Source organism: Mya arenaria, chromosome 6, assembly GCF_026914265.1.
Source record: "Mya arenaria isolate MELC-2E11 chromosome 6, ASM2691426v1".
Lineage (NCBI taxonomy): Eukaryota > Metazoa > Mollusca > Bivalvia > Myida > Myidae > Mya > Mya arenaria.
In genome coordinates this window covers 76,974,347-76,997,947 of record NC_069127.1, presented here as the reverse complement: position 1 = coordinate 76,997,947, position 23,601 = coordinate 76,974,347, and the positions used below count along the sequence as shown (strand labels likewise).

At 35.3% G+C, this 23,601-nt stretch overlaps 1 protein-coding gene across 1 annotated transcript in view; it reads right to left on the bottom strand.

Moving 5' to 3' along the window:
- The window catches only part of LOC128239356 (uncharacterized), a 34,574-nt gene extending 19,648 nt beyond the window's left edge, over positions 1 to 14,926 (bottom strand). The window contains exons 1-13 of the mRNA XM_052955976.1: positions 14,793 to 14,926; positions 10,323 to 10,819; positions 9,900 to 9,969; positions 8,510 to 8,634; positions 8,039 to 8,185; positions 7,473 to 7,521; positions 6,768 to 7,001; positions 6,377 to 6,519; positions 5,809 to 6,032; positions 4,731 to 5,470; positions 4,217 to 4,381; positions 3,669 to 3,854; positions 2,202 to 2,441 (exon numbers count right to left, since the gene is read on the bottom strand). Of these exons, the coding sequence (XP_052811936.1) occupies positions 2,202 to 2,441; positions 3,669 to 3,854; positions 4,217 to 4,381; positions 4,731 to 5,470; positions 5,809 to 6,032; positions 6,377 to 6,519; positions 6,768 to 7,001; positions 7,473 to 7,521; positions 8,039 to 8,185; positions 8,510 to 8,634; positions 9,900 to 9,969; positions 10,323 to 10,819; positions 14,793 to 14,901 (2,929 nt within the window). The 5' untranslated portion in view covers positions 14,902 to 14,926. The remainder of the gene's footprint in view (positions 1 to 2,201; positions 2,442 to 3,668; positions 3,855 to 4,216; positions 4,382 to 4,730; positions 5,471 to 5,808; positions 6,033 to 6,376; positions 6,520 to 6,767; positions 7,002 to 7,472; positions 7,522 to 8,038; positions 8,186 to 8,509; positions 8,635 to 9,899; positions 9,970 to 10,322; positions 10,820 to 14,792) is intronic.
- Positions 14,927 to 23,601: the final 8,675 nt, after the last annotated feature.

Sequence of the window (23,601 nt, the reverse complement as noted above, 5' to 3'; positions counted from 1 at the left end):
CTATTGCTAACATGCCTACTGCCTGTGAACATTTTTAACATGTGTTTCTATTGCTAACATGACTACTGTCTGTGAACATTTTTAACATGTGTTTCTATTGCTAACATGACTACTGTCTGTGAACATTTTTAACATGTGTGTCTATCGCTAACATGACTACTGTCTGTGAACATTTTTAACATGTGTGTCTATTGCTAACATGCCTACTGCCTGTGAACATTTTTAACATGTGTTTCTATTGCTAACATGACTACTGTCTGTGAACATTTTTAACATGTGTTTCTATTGCTAACATGCCTACTGTCTGTGAACATTTTTAACATGTGTTTCTATTGCTAACATGCCTACTGCCTGTGAACATTTTTAACATGTGTTTCTATTGCTAACATGCCTACTGTCTCTGAACATTTTTAACACGTGTTTCTATTGCTTACATGACTACTGTCTGTGAACATTTTTAACATGTGTGTCTATTGCTAACATGCCTACTGTCTGTGAACATTTTTAACATGTGTGTCTATTGCTAACATGCCTACTGTCTGTGAACATTTTTAACATGTGTGTCTATTGCTTACATGACTACTGTCTGTGAACATTTTTAACATGTGTTTCTATTGCTAACATGACTACTGTCTGTGAACATTTTTAACATGTGTCTATTGCTTACATGACTACTGTCTGTGAACATTTTTAACATGTGTTTCTATTGCTAACATGCCTACTGTCTGTGAACATTTTTAACATGTGTCTATTGCTTACATGACTACTGTCTGTGAACATTTTTAACATGTGTTTCTATTGCTAACATGCCTACTGTCTGTGAACATTTTTAACATGTGTCTATTGCTTACATGACTACTGTCTGTGAACATTTTTAACATGTGTCTATTGCTTACATGACTACTGTCTGTGAACATTTTTAACATGTGTGTCTATTGCTAACATGACTACTGTCTGTGAACATTTTTAACAAGTGTCTATTGCTAACATGCCTACTGTCTGTGAACATTTTTAACATGTGTCTATTGCTAACATGACTACTGTCTGTGAACATTTTTAACATGTGTGTCTATTGCTAACATGCCTACTGTCTGTGAACATTTTTAACATGTGTGTCTATTGCTTACATGACTACTGTCTGTGAACATTTTTAACAAGTGTCTATTGCTAACATGCCTACTGTCTGTGAACATTTTTAACATGTGTTTCTATTGCTAACATGACTACTTTCTGTGAACATTTTTAACAAGTGTCTGTTGCTAACATGACTACTGTCTGTGAACATTTTTAACATGTGTTTCTATTGCTAACATGACTACTGTCTGTGAACATTTTTAACATGTGTATCTATTGCTAACATGCCTACTGCCTGTGAACATTTTTAACATGTGTTTCTATTGCTAACATGACTACTGTCTGTGAACATTTTTAACATGTGTTTCTATTGCTAACATGCCTACTGTCTGTGAACATTTTTAACATGTGTTTCTATTGCTAACATGCCTACTGCCTGTGAACATTTTTAACATGTGTTTCTATTGCTAACATGCCTACTGTCTCTGAACATTTTTAACATGTGTTTCTATTGCTTACATGACTACTGTTTGTGAACATTTTTAACATGTGTGTCTATTGCTAACATGCCTACTGTCTGTGAACATTTTTAACATGTGTGTCTATTGCTAACATGCCTACTGTCTGTGAACATTTTTAACATGTGTGTCTATTGCTTACATGACTACTGTCTGTGAACATTTTTAACATGTGTTTCTATTGCTAACATGCCTACTGTCTGTGAACATTTTTAACATGTGTTTCTATTGCTAACATGACTACTGTCTGTGAACATTTTTAACAAGTGTCTGTTGCTAACATGACTACTGTCTGTGAACATTTTTAACTTGTGTCTTTTGCTAATATGACTCCATTCGTAAATATCTTAAACCAAGTTATAGCCAATATTTTAGCTTTAGGTAATAGAGATTGTTGAACATTCGTTTAGGTTTAGTTTTAGTGATTTTCTGTGAATCAATTACGTCTCGAATGTAAAACCTAGCTAGTTGATTAAATAATGGCATCAAGAAGTTAAAAACCTTGTAAAATTGGCCCAAACCAAAAATCACCAAGAACAAACCTCGTAAAATAAAAGCAATCTATGTTATTACAAGGGCTATTAAATTAATTCTTATTTTTCCTTTTACCAGAGACGTCCTTGATATCAGTGATCCAGTACTGTTGTAGCCAGTTGACGGGGAGAGGCTCGAGCCCGGGGCAAGTGCGGGACAGGCTCATCAGGAAGGCTTTGGGTTGGCGTAGCAGGATGTCCCATATCTGCCGAGACTGGAGTGGGGCGAACGGGCCCTTGTAGAATATATTACATCTCTCTCTGTCATACCCTAGACTGTTAAACCCATACCTGTCATAACCAGCCCTAGTGTAGCCTGCAAAATAATCCAGGCTTGGTTAATTAGTACTGCCAGATAAAAAGACTAAACACACTTTTTTTGCGTTATCAATTTTAATTCAGGAATTATTATCAAGCACAATTTTTATTTGAATTCTGTTTTACACATTTCTAACGTCTATATTATGTTAATTCAATTTCTATTTCAGATTTGTATTGTTATTTGAGCTTGTTTTTACTAAATCAATATAAAAGTATTGCCTATCTAAATTGTTTATTTTAATTCATCACTTTTCGTACATGCCAAACGATATTTCTCGAAGGCTTCCAATGGGATTTGGCCCAGGAAACCAGACGATTTTGTTCTCAACCAGGGGGATTTTCAGATTGTCATAAAATGCTCCTGTGTGTGCATTTTTTTCAGTATTCTACTTTTTTAGCATTTTATCTAAACTAGTCTGAAAGCGCTGTATAAAGTATATATATATATATACAGTCGAAACTCGTTGGCTCGATATCTCATGGCTCGATATCCTCGTTGGCTCGAACCAAATCAAAAGGACCGATTTTTATTTACTTATGTCATTTTCGCGGGTTCAGTTAAGAATCTCACACCTTGATTTGTTTGATTGGCTTCATTTAGCAGAAGGCGCTAATCGATTAAAATTGCTTGACTGATATTATAATTATTATCAAATTTAAATGGTTTAACAGTTTGAATAAACATGCCATCACTTTAAGTTCTGTCTCTAATTGTTATCCATCCCTAAATTACTATGCATTTTGAGCTATGTTTGTGTTACCCACTGTTTCCAATTGCTTATTTCGCATAACTGTATTTTTATTATAAATAAAAAAATAAAATGATATTTTCTAATAATCGAATAAGTCATATTACGAAATTTAGGGTGCGTAAATATGCCCAATAAATACTCTTCCTTCTCTTGCGTAGCCAATAACAAACGAGGTAAATAAGACTTTATGTAACAAATGAAAAAATAACATTCTGTAAGCAATCCTGCTTGGCTCGATATTCTCGAGGCTCGAAAAACTTTTGCCGGTCCCTAGAATATCGAGCCATCGAGTTTCGACTGTATGTTGTAAGAATATTCGGGGGATGGAGATGGATCAAAATTGAATGGATTTTTTCCCTTGCCGGGGAACGTAAGAAATTTGATGGTAAAACCATTTTTTTTTTTTAAGAATGACTCTATATTTAAAATTCAATGCATTATAGCATTGATTTTATTCAATTCAACTCTACCTCTTATATCAAGGCATTCAACATCGTAACCGTACGCGTCATATCTTCCCGACAAATCCTGCATGTTATCCTTATTCCAACCCTCTATGTCGTAACCATAGCGACTGTAACCATCACGATCATAACCAAACCGGCTGTAACCATCAGTGTCATAACCGTCAACATCATATCCATCACGATTGTATCCTGCAAGGGAAGCAGATGATTAATACATGAATAAAATATAGTACGTAAAAATTGACACATAGAATAAAAAATAAATAAAAAGTATACTTTATTATCAATACCAATTCGTGAGTGGGAAAGTTTGCAAATTACAATGCAGGATTTAAAATGTTCAGCTAGATTCAAACAAACCAAGTTACAATAATTTGGCACAAGGGCATGAAATGTAGATATTCTTGGCCACCAGTAACATTTAAAAAAAAATGGCATTGATTATTAATATTTGGTCACAACACTTACACTACGACCTGTCATCGAGTATAATTTTCTGAAAAAGAACATAAGCTACATGTTTATACAGAATATAAAAGGAAATAAGTTACCATTTTTCTTGTATCCATATTTATTAAACTCTCTGCGGTCATATCCCTTGGCATCGTAACCAAGGGAGTTAAATCCTCCAGTGAAGTCTGTGGCCCCCTCAGGAATAACGTCCCCTCTGTCACGGTCCCCATCATCACTGTCACTCGTGTAGTTGCACTGGGAACCTGAGATAAATATGTTGAGGACAAAATGTCAGGAATTTTGATAACATTAAAAAGTAACAATTGCCTAACATCATTGCTGAAAACTAAATCTTACAATTCAACATTTTGATTTGTCATAACAGACATTTTTTTATTGCCAATTCAACTTCATACTGGATGGAATAGACTTTTTAATTAGAAACAAGGCAAGAAAGAGAGAAAGAAGATGCCAACTGACACAAAATATGTTCATTAACTTTTGAGTGACTACAGTAATATGGCTATTTATTGGAAAAATAAAATATTTTAAATTGAAGTCATTTAAATTTCAAAATGTCTGTGGAACAGGCACCCGGTAAACTATACCCACCTTGTCCCGGCCAGAGGTAGGTGACACAAAGGTCGTTTTCCAGGTCAAAGATGGCACTGGGTGGCACGTTGAAGGGCACCATGGGAATGTTCCCAAATGCTGGAGGGTACTTGAACTTGTTTCCTGGCTTTTGCTGCCACTGCCAGTACAGCATATCAATGTATGCATGGATGGAGTAGAAGATGGGATCGTAAGGAGCGGCTCTTGTCGACATGTCCCCTCCAATGTATGTGTGAATGTACGAGACGTACGACTCCAGACACATGCTCATCTCAGTGTAATCCTCACTGGCAAGAGCTAGTGATAGCTCTAGTAAAGATGGTAACTTGACCTTTGTGTTGAAGTTTCTCTTGATGCAAGGTCTCCATGAACCGGGCAACCCAAACTGATGATCTGGAACGCAGTTGTCTATAACACCATTCCCTCCAAAGTAATTTGGTTGCCAAATAATTGCTTCTTCAAAACTACCCACATCTGTCGAGAAGTCAAAATACGGGAGAGTAATACTGCAATCAATCTGCTGTAGCTTCTGTTCAAGTTTTCGCAGGAACAGACGGTGCCAGGGCAGGAAGTAAGGCCCACCATTCGAGTGCATGGTGTGCCGCATATAGAGATCACGGAATTCGTCCCAGGGGTTGTCAGGGCCAACAAGACGAAGCTCCTGGATCGCGGCTTGAAACTGTGCCAATTCTGTAGCTGACATCGATCGAATCTCCTTCCGTACTGCACGCTGTACACAGCTGGAAAAAGAAACGGTTACCTCACTGAATTGACTGCAATCATTGCGTTTATTAATTAATGAAATACATTCCAGTAACGCTCACCAATTAAATAAAATTTAATGCATGTCCTTCTACAGATACTAGTATCATATTAATTATGTGCATAAAATGACAGCCTTTAAGGTAAAAATAATTGCAAAGAAAAAAGAGGCTCTCTAAAAAATCATTTAAACTCGATCAATCAGTCAACAAAGGACACCTAAGTGGCAAAATGAATTATTAAACACTGTCTAACATAAATTAAGTAAAATAAATTCTACTATTAGGTATTGACCTTGTGATTGTCAGGTTCTTACCTGCAAACAAACTGCCCTGACCGCTCACAAGTGCACTCCTGACAGCCAAGAATCGCACGTTCCCCGACCTTGTATGTGCGGTCATCTATCCGACACTCAGCACTCACTCGCTGCCCACACCCGGCCGTCTGGCATGTGATGTTTGGGAAGAACGAGATCACCTCGATCCTCTTGTCTCCCACCAGCTGTCTGTGTGTCATCTGACACTCGGATAGGCTTATCTCCTGAAAGCGATGAATGAACAGTGTCACAAATATATCAGTTCATAAATAAGTTGTGGTTAACTATTAACTCCATGGTGAATAGAGCTCCTATTTGATATGGGTCTGGGTTGAAACCACTACATTTACTTTTGTCTATTATGAGGGAGCAAAATACTACCATGATCAGGGAGCCACTTTGAACCATTTGCCTGATAGGCAAAAGACTATCAGGCATACACTTTTGAAAGTGTTTCTATTCAACATCTTAACCTGGCTTGAAAATGACTAAATAATATGCCAAAGAAAAAATAAAAATAAAAAACATGCTACAGAAAGTGGCCATGAGGTGATTTAGTTTTAATTACCTTGCAGCCGAAGACTTCCTGTTGAGAGCTGATGAGAACATCCTCTGTCCGGATGGAGTAACTACGGAAACAGCACGCCCCAATCAGGGTCAGTGCCCGACACTCCTCCAGGCTCTCGTAATTGTTCACATTACCTCCACAACCTGTTGGGGAATCATAGACGTATGTTCAATTGTGGACTGTATTGCCGCATTGATTCCAATCTTTGACACAGCCATTCTGCACAATATGTGCATACATGTATATACTTTATTCTTACTTAGCAACAGCCTTTATAAGTTATACCCCATGTATTGGAAGTCTTAAATATTGAAATTAAGTTTTTAAGGTCTGTCATTTAAAGCGTAAAATAAGCCTAACTGGCACTAGAATTATTAAGTTATCAACTAACCAGTGTAGTTGAAGGGCAGGCAGTCCTGCAGGTCCATATCATAGTAGTAGCGGAGAAGGTTCTGGTCACAGATACCCGGGTTCTGGGGCCACACACATGGGTTCTCCTTTTGCTCACAGTACTGCCCGTCATACGGAGATGGACACACACACAAGAAGTCATCAGCAACAACACTGGACTGGTTCACGGACACACACTGACCGTAGTTCTGACATGGACTGGTCATACATGGGGCTGCAAAGGTACAACATTTAATTGTGGGGTTAGCACACGAAGGGACCATAAAGTTCTACCTATGTTTTATATGTCATTTGGAACCTAATGAACAAACCCCATAATACTATAACAGAAGTGTTTCCTGCTGTTTTTGAGTTTAATATCAATGTTTGGAGACATTATTTTGAAGCGAAGAAGGTTCTGAACTAACACTAAGAACATTGTCAGAAGTAAATGAACTTAGTTTGACCTAAATATGTAGTAATGCTGTTCACAAATAGGGCTGTAGCAAAAACATATATATTTTAGTGTAAAAGTTTTACAATGATTTTATTTGGTTCTGGGTGATGTGGAACATGGCCAAAGTTGCACCCCCACTTACACAAAATCATGGAACTGCCCCTGGATACAAATCAATATAATACATAATAAAAGTTAATAGAGTCAGTAAATGACAACTTACAATGTGGTCTAACTCTTTAAACTTACTTTGACATGATGGCACATCAGTTCTCACCAAGCAGTCTGGGAAACGGTTCTGTAAAAGAATAAAATACTTTACTCATTAAATTTTAAATATGATAAATCTTTAAATGAAAAGAGAAGTTGTAATACTCGTTAAACTATCCTGTTTGTTTTTTTTTAAATATGATAAATCTTTAAATGAAAAGAAAGTTATAATGTACAATTATGTAATCATAAACCAATCATATGTAAAAATCTGCACCATCATTTCTACTAAAATGTAACCTAGGTCATATACCCGGCCCAGCCACACAAATCCAAACATACCTTACAAACACAGGCAGTGCAGGTGTCTGGACTCCATGTTTCCCCTAGGTCATATACCCGGCCCAGCCACACAAATCCAAACCTACCTTACAAACACAGACAGTGCAGGTGTCTGGACTCCATGTTTCCCTTAAGTCATATACCCAGCCTAGCCACACACATCCAAACCTACCTTACAAACACAGACAGTGCGGGTGTCTGGGCTCCATGTATCTCCTTGGTCATATATCCAGCCCTGCCACACCCACTCAACACCTACATACCTTACAAACACACACAGTGCAGGTGTCTGGGCTCCATGTTTCTCCTTGGTCATATACGCGTCCTCCCCACTCACACTCCCCATTACACGGATCTTCGCTTCCACACTGTTCCTGAAGATCCCCGACCTGGGCAGTGAGCTCAACATTCTGTGGGGAGAAAGAAACCTTTATTTTATAAAATACATTGTGTATATACTAATCTCTTATTTTTAAGTTATTTTAGATGTGCTGTGCATCAGAGACAATTTAACAGTGTAATTTGCAACAATGATAAGAATGGTTTCATATTTTACTAAATTTAACTAGGTCTTCCAATGTATGATTTCCTTCTAAAATGTGTCCTGTGCTAAATAGTTGATAACAATGATCAATAGTTTTATCATTCTGGGAAACAGGATCCATTGAAGACATCTACTGATAAAGATCACTTTTCTACTGCAATCCATGACTGTTACCGTGACAAATGTATACCTGTGCCTTGAGTTTGTTGACAAGGTTGTTAAGGAGAGTTATTTGTTGTTCGAGAAGAAGGATTCGGTCCGCGTGTACAGCCTCATCGTTCACGTATCCAGTCTCATAACCACCTCCCACCTCAACTGTAATACACATGCACATTGAAACAAAGAACATTTAAGTCAAATGAACTGAGTTCGGAATATTGTATTGAAAAAACCTTTACAGTTTGGCATAAGGGTTTTGTATCCCTGAGCCATCTTTTTTGGTTCTTTAAAGAGCTTCTTGTCTTTTCTTCTGAAAGCTTAAATTTTAAAGGAAATAAAGAGATTCAAGATTTTGTATTAAAACTATTATTTATTAAAGTTTACTTTTAAAAACCATTTAATAATGTTGAAACATTGTTGTTAAAGGAAATAGAATTGTTAATCTAGTTTAACTGCACAATTACCATTTAGAATAAAAGAATAGCAACATTTAGTTCTTATGTCGTTATTCTTGAATAATAAAAAATGCCAGACAAAAACAACCCTTAACAGGAAATAGAAACACAAGAATTTCGACAATAAGTATCAAGTACATAAAAAAACATCTAAGTCCTAGCATTTGCTTAAAATACAAAACCAGCGAATTTGCCATTTCTGTACAAAATCAAGACTGCAGAAACTGATTATCTTATTCCTGTTTCCTTCCTGTGTTTGTGTACTGTTCTGTATTACCTGGAGATTGGCTTTATAGCAAGGATGATTACTTCAATGGTCTGCGGCTAACCACATCATTACCCTCTAATTCTCCACTAAGCAGGGAGCAGTTTTTTATGATTTGTGAAGCATACTTAACTCATATTTGAGTAACAGTTACAAATTTATGTGTAACTTAAAACAGATGTAAGAATTTATGACCAAGATTTAATAACACACAAGAGAAACAGGATTGACTCCTACAGTAATGTCAGAAAATGCTGAAACATTCATTTAGTAGGTTCAGCTTTTTTACTGATCTTGACTGCATGTTTTAATTTTTAATTGATATAATTTTTTCTTCTAGAATTCAAAATCTTCATTAAAATCTTCATCCATACATATCATTTGGTGTGCTTATATTATTTCCCTTAATGTGTTCTTATTTCGTTTAGGTTCAAAAATAACTTGACAAGAAACTTATCAAAAAGCTGATCCTTAATTGCCTATTCTTTGTAGTATTACGGGTATATTAAATGACATTAGCCTTGTTTTATTATTGAGCAACTGTCAGTGGATACTTTTGACAAATTTTATGTTGCGCAATATATAAAATTTAAAAATTAGAACAATACTGTGACACCACAGTAATATCGTACCATTAATTGACTAAAGTCTAGAATTATATTTTAATTATGTTCATAGGTCTTGACACCGGAATGAATTACCTTGGTTAAAACAGCTGAGTTCTGTCTTCTGCAGGTACCTTGGGTGCAATACAGCCTTCAGGAGTGATCCCTGGTGCACAGACATAAATATATCTAGCATGATTGATATCAACAATAAATAACACTGATGATACATCTCATATGTCGATATAAAAATAATAACTTTGTTTTGTGAGAAAATAAATCGAAAAGTCTTTTTTTCTTCATTTACAAAGATTTACCTTTCAAAACTCAAAGATAAGAAATCTTTACAGTTTTTATGAATAGATATAAATAAAAAAATCCCCATAAATTTCCGGGGGTCTTCTCGTAAATGCTCCATATTCTACAAAAGATTGAGGATACCAATGACAACAACAATATCAAAGCTACAACAATCCTTGCCTGGTTTCATAAACTTTAAAGTTTAAGATTTTTACTTACACCAAATCTGTTCCCTCCAGATTTGTCACTTCCGATTACTAGAAATGCTCTTTTAGGGATTTTCGTAACTTTCTGATTAAGTCTCACTGATCTTTCTACTGCACACCCTGAAGTTACTGAGAAGTGGGTTCTGTTCACAGCGAAGGACAATAAACGCCAATCTCGTAGCTCTTCAACTGGCAAAGTAACCCGTTGAAAAGACGTAGCTCCTTGGTAACGTAATATAACTTTTCTTTTTCTTATGTCTAAATTTACTTCAAGCAATGGCAGTTGTTTGTATGTTAAATAAAATCCAAACAACGTAGAATATGACTGTTTATTTGAGAAGCCGGCAGCTTCTAATGTCAATTCTCTAGTTCTTTTGTTAAATACTTTATGTAAGTTTTTGAACACTGTTGGTTCAATACTGTTTTCATCAAATGTCCACACTTTGTATCGTAGACCATTCTTTATGTGTACCTTCTGCGAATAAGGTGACTTCTTCAGCAAATCGACATCTGAAAAAAATAAAAATGATTTCATTAATATTATGTACACAATAATTCATATGTATGCCTTAAACCAAAAAAAAACTAGCATGTTTTTTTTCCTAGTTATGGATATCATACAATACTTTTTAAAGACAGGTTAAATTTCTTGAACTCAGCTATTGGTTTGAATGATTGCTTGTAACAAAAAAATCAGAATCTTCATCACCCATAAATAAAATATGACAGGTACATGCTATGTAAGTGCCACTTAAGATGTTTCATGTTAATCATTATCCGTTAGAAGATTATCAAAATTGGTGTTATGACAGACATTATCAGGTGTAGCCCTTCAGACTCAGCTGATGCCATCACTCTGAACTGGATATGCAATATATCATTTCTGGGTTAATGATGTAAATTACCCTAAAATATAAATGCTCCATTTGCATTTTAAGTGATAAAAAAATCATAAACTTGATCATAATATTTATAATCAAGTTTTGATATTTAAACTTTTGAAATTCTTTTTTCAACTTGACCTAAAACATTTTGTTTTATTTCATTAGTGTTTGCAATGGTGCTGGTGTTCAAGATCACTGGGAGATTGCCAAGAATTTTGCTTATTCTAATATTTTATCAACATGTATTTTTTCATTTAATGAAACTATCCCCAACATTTCAAGGGGTGTAGCTAAGCCAAATTAGATGTTATGGCCCATCCTGCTTATGTAATCTGGGGGTTATTCTTCCGTGACCTTGGGGTTATTCTTTAAGGAAAATATATCCCAAAGAAGCGTTCTAGGATAAATCTTACCTTTTCTTAAAATGATGTACAGGTCCAAGAAGAAAGTATGTGTTAATTAGTGAATCTACATGTACACCCATGATTCCAAACACCTTTCTGAAAAAGCTGTGCAGGCCCGTGCAGGTGTGTGAAAACTTGACCCTTTTAGAAAAAGATCATAGGTGGTATTCAATATCAAACTTAGTCAATCCTATGGTCATACTTAATTAAGTTTATTAAATTTTTTATGTAGTTATAGGTTATTTACACAACTCAATCCAATTGGCTACATCAATCTTAGATCCAATTAAGACCAATAGTGAAGATTCCACCAACTTGAGTCAGGTCATTTCCTAAATTTGAAAACTGACCCCACCAGTCCCATGCAAGGATCTTATTACCATGTGGTACATTTCAGCCAATTAACTTTTTTTGGATTGTAAGTAATATTTTTAGTAAACTGTGTGCCACAAGCGGAAAACACTAGACACTATGAGGCACAAAGCTGGGGCCAATTTTGGATTACGCAGATCAATGCCCCCTTTACCCCCCCATTCAGTTTTTATTTCAAATTCGGGGTTTTGGACATGACAAATTGGTATGACAAAAACTTCGACCTGTCCAAATTTCAGTACGCAAGTGCATATTTGCGTATAGTCAGCTACACACATGACTATATTATTTGCTTAGTCTAGGGTTATATCTCTGCTGATTTCTTCTGATACTAGTCAGAATAAAGTTGGTACATTTTTTCAAATTAGGCCTACTAATGTAGATGTAGTGTTGTTTAATGTGGGTTTCTTTTTCTGTAGCTTTAAAATGGTTTCTGTAAAAAATTTGAGCTGATTATTTTAACCATTAAATTGGGTCCTGTCAACATAACTGTTCATCATATCAGTCATTGAAACACCGAAACACTCGTCAATTTTCAACATTGAAAACACCTGGCACTGTTTTTCTACCAAATATACCTTACTGGTACTCCACCGAAATGGCCGCCAACGAGTCTTTGACGATTGTTTTACTATGGCAGACTCGAGACAGAAATACATAATAGTCCAAATAATTGTACTACACCAATAAAAAAATTTCAATTTTGGATTTATAAGGCAAATCCTTCACAAACAAATTATTTTGTACCAAAAGTGGGTAGTTATTCCGATCAGGATTCCGGGTTAAAGCATATTTGGTCCATAAAATATTATAAATAAAGAAATATTACTAGATAATGTTATTTTATATTAGTTCCATACACAAAAAATAAATAACCAATGAATAATTATGAGTTTGATGGGGTTTTCTTCATTTGATTCTGTCAAAACGTAACGATATATACATAAAGGACACTTGCAAGACTGCAGTTCACAGTTTTACAACATTAGGAACACTTCGGCCATGGCTGGGTTGTTAAGTATTTACGAGGTCTCTCTTGAAGCTTGTTGGAGGTGGCCTAGTTATTACAATTGGGTTTATTTGTTCCGTTTGGCATAATTGTTGTCTGTGTCAGTCAAGTTTCGTTTAAATGGAAAGGTAAATCAAGTGTTTTAATGCATTTAATGCTTGTTTTGTGCAAAATAGCTTTGCACTTACATGGTAAAATATGAATTTAAACCTTTACTGGTTGAGAAGCAGTTTCCGACAGTTTTTAAACGTTTTTATTGAATTATTTATACATGTTTAAATATCTACTAAAATTGTTCACATTTTATATAACTACAGCTCAAGCTGCTATTGTCGATATATTTCTTACATGTGTGACGTCACATATAGTGTATCTAATAGGGGCGCAAAGAGGGTACTTACATTGTTCTGATTAGCTTGTGATGAGAAGCAGATTCCAACAATTTGAATGCAGGGCACATTTAAGGTGCCTGTTGTGTGTTTTTATTATCCGTTTATTTAATAAACTAGATATAAGACTGTAATAAGAGAAATGTTATTTAATTCTTCAGCATTTACGAAGAATTTAAACCTTAAAATTGACGACATTCAATTCATACTCGAAATCAGGCAGAGACTGAATATCAATGATTTTTTTTATTCATTTCTGATGGAAACTTGTGTTGTCAGGGTTCCAATTTAACTTTGAGGAGCACTCGCAAAATTTTGTGAGTGCATTTTGAGGCAACTCGCAAAATGACAAATCAACTTGCAATTTTATTATTTGCTTTATTCCCTTATAATATTGTCTAATTAAAGTAGAAATTAACACCTAAGACATATTATGAATATTGAAAAGTATCAATCTTGAGTGACTCGACTACTAGAACTTGTTGATGGCTTATTCTATTTGGGGGGTATGGAAAGACTCGTCTGATGCTGGCAGCTTTTTGATAACAAAGCTGTCCAATAATTTGACATTGTTCACTTTGTATATTTACCCTCGCCATCGGGTAATTTAATACCCATTCGACAAGCACGCTACAGATTTCATTAAGTCTATAAGTATTAAAAACAATAAAATAATAAATTTAAAATAAAAAAAGCAACAGTAAATGTAGCGTGGATACTTTGGACCATGAAATATATCGATCAACGAAGTCTATTCATTTTGACAGTTGGGCGGAATTATATTCAAAGGATGATGGGGTTTACATATAGTGCGCAAAAGCGCTAAATTTAGCCAATGATTGAGCTAGGTGATTACGTCATTCGTATTTACTTTGTATTATGCACGCCTCGGAGCATCCCGGAAAGATTCGAGATAAAACTCGGCCTTTTCCGTATTTGTTCTATTTTTGAAAACCTACTAGAGCGTGACTCCGTACTGTCTTCTTTATACCGGTAGTGTAAACATGCCACTTATATGCTGTTTACACTTGACTACATAGCGGAATTAAGTTCATGTTTATTTTACTTTCCTTTTAACATTTTGTGGTCTAGAAAAAGCCACTCGCAGAATTTTGCGAGCTTGAATAAAAGTCACTCGCAATTTGCAAATGTCGCTCGCATTTTGCGAGTATGCGAGTCTAAATTCGAACCCTGTTTGTATACATTTAAGTGAATGTAGGTGCGAAACAAGCATGACACCAGTGTTCACAAATATATACACAATGATCATCGTTTGTATAAGTCAATTAAGGAAAACCTTAGCTATTCATAGATATGCAAATTAGGTTCACACGCATGCGCAATACGCGGCGCGTGCCGATCCCCCACGTGCAAGTTTGTGTACAAAATGAAAAATAAACATTAAATAATGATAAAGTTACTTACGTGTCTCGGTAAGAATTTCAACTTTTGATTGCCTAGTTACCACATTGTGGTAAGCGATTTCATAAAGCGATTTGTCGGAAACTTCTTTCCGTCGGAAACTGCTTCTCATCCAGTATTATCCATTTCAAACATAAAATACTTCACACCAAATACAATGTTCTTTCCCCCCCCCCCCCGGTTTTTGCGCAAACCCGTTTACACGTAATGGATTGGAAGAATCCCGTATAACACGTCTATTATCTTAGACTAGGATACATAAGAAATGTCAAAAAATGAATAAAAAGTATCGCTTATTATTGTAGCTAACCTTACTGGTGTCAGTAGTAAAAGGCAGGAGTGCCTGGTCGGCATAAAAGATCAATGTGGGAGAAGTGTTTAAAATTTAAGATAACAGCAGGGATATAAAATTTATATGGCTTATATTATAGGTCCGTGATATCAGTCATCAAAACACCGAAACACTGGTCAAACTATGGCGTAAATTAAACTAAGGTACATAACTCTTATTGCTCCAGGCTACGTAATACTAGACTGTCACCTGATCAGTAAAATTAGACTTAGTAAACTCACGGACCTATAAATCTGGTCCATGGTAAACTGAAACAACCCATAGAATATTGATATTTTAAACGTTCACTGACACATGGTTGTCGGTTTAATCAATTATCTATTCAATTCTTCATTTTATAAGCAATTTGAGATGGTACTTAAAATTTCACGTATTTTTCAGTATAATAGAGTCCAAATACAGAGAAATATTTTAAAAATAAATAAAAATAAGTCAGTTACATGAGCCAATGTGTGCTACAATTCGTAAGATCTGAATATAGAAACCAAACTAATCAACGTTTGGGCCATATGGTTTAGTTTCGAAGTGAATATCTTTGGATGTCTGGAAATCAAATTAGGAATACACAGGCCTGTGCACAGATTGACCAGACACGTGGAATGTGCAGAATGAAATATCCGTATGCTCGATGAATATGCCCGCAAGCTTCAACATTTTCATTTAGCCAACCATTGGAAAAGAAAGCTTGCCTATCAATCTATATCAATATTAACAAGTAGTTTTTGAGACTCAAAACTTTTAAGATCCAGCAACTCATATATTATCATATACACGAACGGTCAACGGGGACGCTGATTCGCAGAGTGCTGTGGGTCGTACTTTCCTTCATCAACACATATCAACACAACATATTGGACAAATATCAATTACCATAACAATATACATATAGATACAACTCATTACATATTGAGAGTTCCGTATGTATACACAGTGTTCCAGCCAGTTTATGAAAAGAGCAGGGTGCTAGGTCATAAAGGGCAATTTTAATGCGCATTGAATGAGCCTTAATGGGGCACTTGCAAGGGGCAATGTTCTTATTGAGCATGAACACCTGAGCTTTTACCTTTATTTTAATGTCAAATATATGTATATTTATTATTTTCATTCTTATTTGTGAAATTTGACTCGGTCAAACAAAAGGGCATAGAGGGTGCAGTAAAAAGACAGCGGGCAGCGGGGTTCCCCATCCTGCTATTTAGGCCTAGCTAGGGCACTGATAAAAATGTTCTGAAAAAAGGCATGGTTTAACTATTATAACCAATTTATTTAAATAAATTGCATCAATAGTATCAGTAGTATATTGATAGGTATCTATACATAGCATAACGTTTTAAGATTATATTGCAAAGATTACCTGTGGTCTCTCCAACAACTTTGTATTCTGCATGCGCTCCACGTTGCATTAAACAAAGAAGAAAAATCCATAATATATTTAGTTCCATTTTCATTTAAGAGGAAGTAATAGTGGAAATACTACACAATTTTTTTTCATGCTACATAAATACGGACCCTGAGTCTTCCATAGGCCTAACACTTATATCCAAATATCAACACAACCTCCAAGGTACAAATCGCTTAGCTAGTGAACTCACTGCATTACTTCCTTTAACACATCAAGGTAGAACGCTGCTTCACTGTTGTTTTATGAGCATGAAAGATAATTCCCGTGAACACATTGGCCAACCGAAAGTCGTAACAAAAACTGAGTAAAAGGGCAATTAAAATGCCACAACGTTTGTATGGTGTTGAACTACAACTGTCATAATTAACTTAAACCATGGAGATAAGAGAAAGATAAATCAAGCAAGGAGTTTCCAGCCTCAGTGGGGAGCCCAGGTTTACAACTCCACAATGATTCCAGTGAACTGTTTCAGTGGCGAGCTGTTTCATGTATTTACCGCTCACCGCATTCGTTATTAGTATGTTGTAATTTTAGTAACAACTCGGCAAATTGTATTTAAACTGAATGCATGAATACACGATTTCGGCGACGGCGCTGTCCTCTTACTATTGTATTTCAACTGTCAATTTAATTAAATATATTCCTTTGATTTAATTAGGATGGATACTACTATTCCTGCTTGTTCGACTTAAAATGTGTCCGTCGAAATAACAAATTCCTCCAAGTTTTCTTTGATCAGTTTCAGTACATGGTGCATTAGACTTAGCCTTACTGGGTATCCATTTCCTTAGATGATACTTATCAGCTTATCGAAATGTTACACGATAAGGCGATAAACCCGACTGACCCGCAAGGATAAGAGGGATCAAGTGTTAATCCTATTTTGCAGTCACTTACTTCCTAATCTTGAAATTTAAGAATACTTTTACTAGTTTATAGAACAGTAAAAAGAAACGTCAGACCAGCCTAAGGTATGAATATGTAAATTTAATTTTAGGGAAATACGTTTAAACGTCGTGGAAATGATGTACAAGCAACACCACTTTTGATGAGCTTTTAAGATATCCGGCCCAACGATATGTGAATTTTGGATACATGGTCTCCCCATATTAGTTTGTTAATCATTTAGTAGTTTTTTTTTCGCAAAATATTACAAGTTTTTTTGGTCTACAAAGATTGCAAATAAGTCGTATTACGATTTTAGTTGAAATAAAGAGAAAATGTAATAACTTAATGTAGAACGTACTTTATAGTTTACACATCAATAATCGGCAAGCAAATACCGTCCAAACGCTGATACCTATGGTTATGTGGGGTCTAATTTATGGAGCTTTTCGAGCTGAACTAGCTTTATTCGGAACACATTATACTGCTATTATACATTCTTTTATTCCATGCTTTCCAATATTGTTTATGAACTAGTTACAACAGACTTAACAACATCAGGATATTAACACACACAGAAAAAGCAGTGTCATGTTCATTATTATACACGCTTAATATTGAAAATTGTGACACACCCTTCAGGGTGGAGTCCCACTCTCTGGTAATTTGACCAAGTTTGACCCGTTGTTTTCTGTTTGTAAGATAGCTGTACCTTAATTAGTGAACATTCTGGGGTTGAGAAACAATTTATGCATTCAGCTTGTTTAAGATGAGATATTGTGACAGGCAGTCAAATGCTTTTGGGAGGTCCATTAGAACTGCATCTACATATTTGTTATCATTAAGATTTTTTTTAATTCTTTCGCCAGAAGGGGGTCATCTTTCTTGAAAATAGGGATAAGGCTTGAGACTTAAGACTACTTGGAATGATGCTCCTTGACATATGATTTCATTTACCATGTTTCGGATGGTAACCTTTAATGTATCTTTACCAGTGTAACCGAACCTCAACGAGTGGTAGTAAGCCGCACGGGTTACAAAAACCCTCAGGTTCGACACAGGGCAAAGGCAGGGAGGTTGGGCGTGAAAAACAACTGAGATGTTTTCATGTTTTTATACAATCTATTCAAGAACTTAAGTTCATGTAATAACTAAATTCAAATGGAAATAACACAGTAAAACAAAAACAACTATGAAACTAACAAATGCCTAGCTACACCTAGCTGCTCAGGCAAGCCATAATGCAACTTTATGTTGTAAGGTTAAAACAATTCTATCGAGTGTCAAATATTGAGAAACACAGTTTAAAGAGCTAAACTCCAAGTAATTTATGTTAATTATCAAAAATCAAAGAACTTTCACATCTCAGTTACAATAATCAAGTTTAAAATTGAAAAACCTATATGAAAAATGTGAGAGGCCCACAGCGAAACCACCCACTATCTTGACAGAGTCCAAGAATGTAAAACTGGTGATGGTACCGTCAGAGGACAGATATCTTAATGAAACTGATTCAGTCAGTCTTTAAATAGAAAGAAAACAAATCCAAGTATGGTTTATAAAATATGAATATTAATACAAGTAGCATAGTTTAATTTGGTTATAAAATCAACCAAAAGACAAAGCTAAACAACTTTATAACAAGCCTATAGGTTGCTAATTATAAAACATTTTAATGATATACTTTATTCCAAACAAGCTAATTAAAGAAAACTATTTCATATTTATTTTAATAATAAACACACTTCCCAATTAATCATTTACGAACAAAATGGAACTAACCAGATTTGCATATACAGTTATTACTAGACAGCAGACAGTAAACTCTGAATATAAAATCATATGACAAAGTATGACTTAAACTTTAAATGAAATTGAAAGAAGTATACATTGTAAATCATACTTATCATAATCCAAATAAAAGTACTGAACTTCTTTAGCACGGGAAAATGTAGTTACATGTACACAACAGTCTACACTATAGACTTCCGTCATAATGAATTGATAGAATTGCCGTTACACCAGCAATGATATTTTGGGAGGAATCAGATTCATTCCAGTTGCTAATTAAAAGTATTTTTGGATTTATAATATCAATATATTTTCTCGGTGACCGAGATATATATTGTTCGAATCCCAAACGCCTTTCACTCACCACATTTTCACACAATAGCAAAAACAGGCCAAACACAAGGAAAATTCCTACAACACCACTGATATTTTACACCAACAGAAAAATGGTTGAAAAAATTCCTAATTTTTTACGGATGACGACGATTTGCGGCCAAACGATGACGAATCTCGCGAACAGCACAACTACTTCCAAACGTGTTTTCTCCAATATTCAAACACCCTTAAAGTATTTAGAGGATCTCCTGGTCCCCCTCAGCCCTAAATAACATTTCTTATAGGTCAGAAACTCCTTAAACCACACTGGAGATACAAGTTTGTTTTTGTTTTTTTCTAACTCCCAGAACACGTCCATTGTGGGCTTATTACACAAAAATCGGATGACTACGTAGTGTTACATTTTTTTAAAACACATGCCAGTGAATCAAAGCATGGTTATAAAATTTAAGACCATTGACTTCCTTTTTTTTATATTTTCACCGCATTGTTTGTACTCCTAAACCGGATGTGACATTCGGGACACCTCGGCCATTTTCAATCGAAAACGACCTCTGCGTGGGTGTATGCCAGTACACCAAAAGAAGAAGTTCGTAACATTTTAAATTCTATTATGAATTATTTTTTAGTGTTTTAACGAGTAATTTATATCACTTTGTTCAAATTGATTGCCAGTGAAGTGCAATATTGCATAAATAATTAAGTTTCCTGTGAGTCAATTCCTAGGTTTAACTGCTTTATTGAAATTAATACGCGATCTACTTGCAGCGTAGTTAAATGTAAAGAATGCTGACATTGTAAACCGTCCATTTACCTCCGAAATTGCTTTCGATGGAAATGGCCGAGGTGTTCCAATTGCGGATGTAGGCACTTTATCAAATACATGGTGGTTACGTACAACCATTTTTTTTATTTTTTTTTAAGAGAAGTGTAACTATTTTCCTAACGTTGTTTAGTATGTATACACAAGTGGAACTATCTTTCAATATATGATGTTTGGGATTGTGAAACACTAGGAATCGCATTTCATCGTACTGTCCCGTATTCACCATCGTAGTTCCATGATTTCGCGTTTTCATCATCGTACTTTCGAGTATCGCGTTTCAGATCAACACATTCATAGGCGATGGCCCTAACGGCATTCCATATTTCACCGCATGTTTTGTACTCCTACACCGGATATGTCACTGCTATATATATATTGTTGTTTTATGTTTAGTACACAAGTGTAACCTTCTTCCCATACATGGTGTTGGGATCGTGAAGCACTATAAAACAGCGTTATCTCGCATGCAAATTGGTCAATTGACTATACAGCGGTGTAGATACATAAAGGCCTTGTAGGCCTGGGCCTACAACTTTTTTGAAAAAATGACAAAATTTAAATAACCAAAAAAGCAATAAAAGCTAACTACTCAAACACTTTGAACAACACAAACGTTTGTTTTATTTGAACCAAAGCCAGTTTGTTGTTGATTTTAACTTGCTTGATTTTATTGTAATCATTGCAAATATACTTGGGTGTGTTTTATGTGCATATTAAAGTCCCCAAACTCCCATGGAATCATCGGACCTACAAGTTTTTAGGCCCTAGCTACGCTCCTGAAAGAATATATATGACACTTTTAGTGGTCTCTGTCCTTTAAGGGTCAACCCGGGGTTACTTAAAACTACCAAAATATGTTTTGTTTTACCTATTCTGCACCCCTCCCTAACACCCGGCAGTATAATTGTGACAATTAAAGCCGTTTTCAGCGTTCAATTATAAAAAATGTGTAACTATAAATTGATTCATTGATACTTCACTGACCAACCTGGTGGATGAAACTGTATAATTTTTATATTGAAGAATATAATAGTTTTAAGGTAGTGTTCTCCTGTTTAATTGGCATAAATTTCGCATTAGTCGCACACTGCTGACCAGTAAAACACAAAGTGTAACTAAAAATTGTGGACTGATACTTGGCTGACCAACCTGGTCAGCCTTTTTGTACGTTGGTCTTCAGGTGCTCGTCACATTGCCTGGATAAATAGAGGATATTTGTTTATTTCAGTGTAAGATTGTATTTTATTTCACGAGTGCCATAGAAACACATATTTTCACGAGTGACGAAGCAACGAGTGAAAATATAGTTTTTCTATGGTCACGAGTGAAATTAAATACGATCTTACACTGAAATAAACAAATTTTCTGTTTCTTTTATGCTTATTTTCGGAGTTTTATTAGTTTTTTTTAATTTATTTCTTAATTGCCCCCTTTTTGAAAAGGGTGTTATTTGCGCCGCTACCCATGGGGCGCCCCTCCCGCAAAATTATAGCTGTCAACTTTTCTATTTCCGGTTTGTTGAGAAAAAGTCCCCTGGTATTCATTCCTATAGTTTATTATTCGCTCGTTTTTTAGTGCAAAGCTTTTATGAACAGTAATCAATGGAGTTTTATAAGTACACATATGTTCCAAAAAATAACGAAAACACTTATATTTTAAGCCGGGCATGAATATATAACCAAATTACTACGCCGCTATTTAATGAATGAAAATTTGGAAGGTCAAACGTGTTAGCGAAACAAATGCGGATAATCACTGGATTTTAAACAGTTTTTCTTAGTTTTAGACTGTGTTTCATGATACATGAATATTCAGTCATCTTACTGTCAGAGACCAGTCTGTTTCGCTTGAAAACATGTTTGTTTTCCAGGTATAGAGTGAATGCCACGGTAGTTTGTTGACAAATTTTGAGGCGTGGGTGAGGTAAAAAAAATCAGATCATCTGTAAAATGTTTGAATTTTCCGGGAAGCAAGTTTTACGTATTACAACGACAAACACTTCAAAATACATTTGAACGATGATATAAAATTATATTTATGTTCGAACAGTTGTTTTTGACCGTAATTAGTTTGGTATGAAAGCAAATGTTCAAACATTCAGCTTCAAGATCAAGAAAACGTTTGAAAAATGGGATAACCGGTCATAAAGTTGTTAATTTCCAAATATATATTTCTTTAAATTTTAAACATATTCTGGTTCAACGTGAAGTGTTCTGTTTTGATCAAGGGGAAGTTACTACAAAGGATTTTAAAAGTAGTTCTGAAAGTTGATATATTCACTCCTTATTTTAGAGTGAAAATATCAAATTGATATTTTCACTGTTGTTATTTTTAATATACATTTTTTTGGTCAAGATATTGAATGTATGTCTTTTTAAAAAAATATTCCACATTTTTTCATGAAAAAAAGTTTGTATATATATATATATATATATATATATATATATATATATATATATATATATATATATATATATATAAGGTGAACGTGTGCAAAAATTCATCAATTTCAAACGGACCTAATCAATAGAACATAGTTCCTAAAATAATGGAGATAATCTAATAATGCACCAGTGAATTGTAACCACGGCCCCTCCAGGTCCGGGGAATAGCGGTGACTTTGACTTTCAGTCTAGCCAAGCTCGGGTAAAACCCCCGCCCTGCGGGGACGAACTGATGGTAAAATCCCCGCCAAATGCCCCCGAACCCTAGGTACCCTAAGTAAGGCACATTCCCCGCTAAATTTGGCGCGAATACAAAACAACCGCATTCACCCGGCATTGCAGGGCCACCGGGAAAGTAAAAAGACGGCCCATTTCCCCGGCTATCCCCGGTATACCCCCGGAGATCTGGGTGGGGGGGGGGGGGCGAGGTTACAATTGATTGATGCATAATTTTTACTCTTCTGTAATGATGGATGGGTTCTTTGAGCCGTCAGAGATTACCATTGAGTGGGGACAAAAGCGTTCCAATTCTTTTAATTTTAGGTTATGCAATCTACTCACTGAAAACGGACACCCCTTTCTTCAATAAAAATTGAAATAAAAAAAATGTGCAGCGCGCGACAGACGCTGAACCTTCTTATCACGATCTTATCTTATCTTATCTTATCTTCTGAACCTTCATAAACCTGTCAAGGCAATCAAACTGCAAACTGCATGTTTGATTTCTAACCAAGTGACCATATATTAGTATTTTCAAGCCTTAATTGATATTCTTA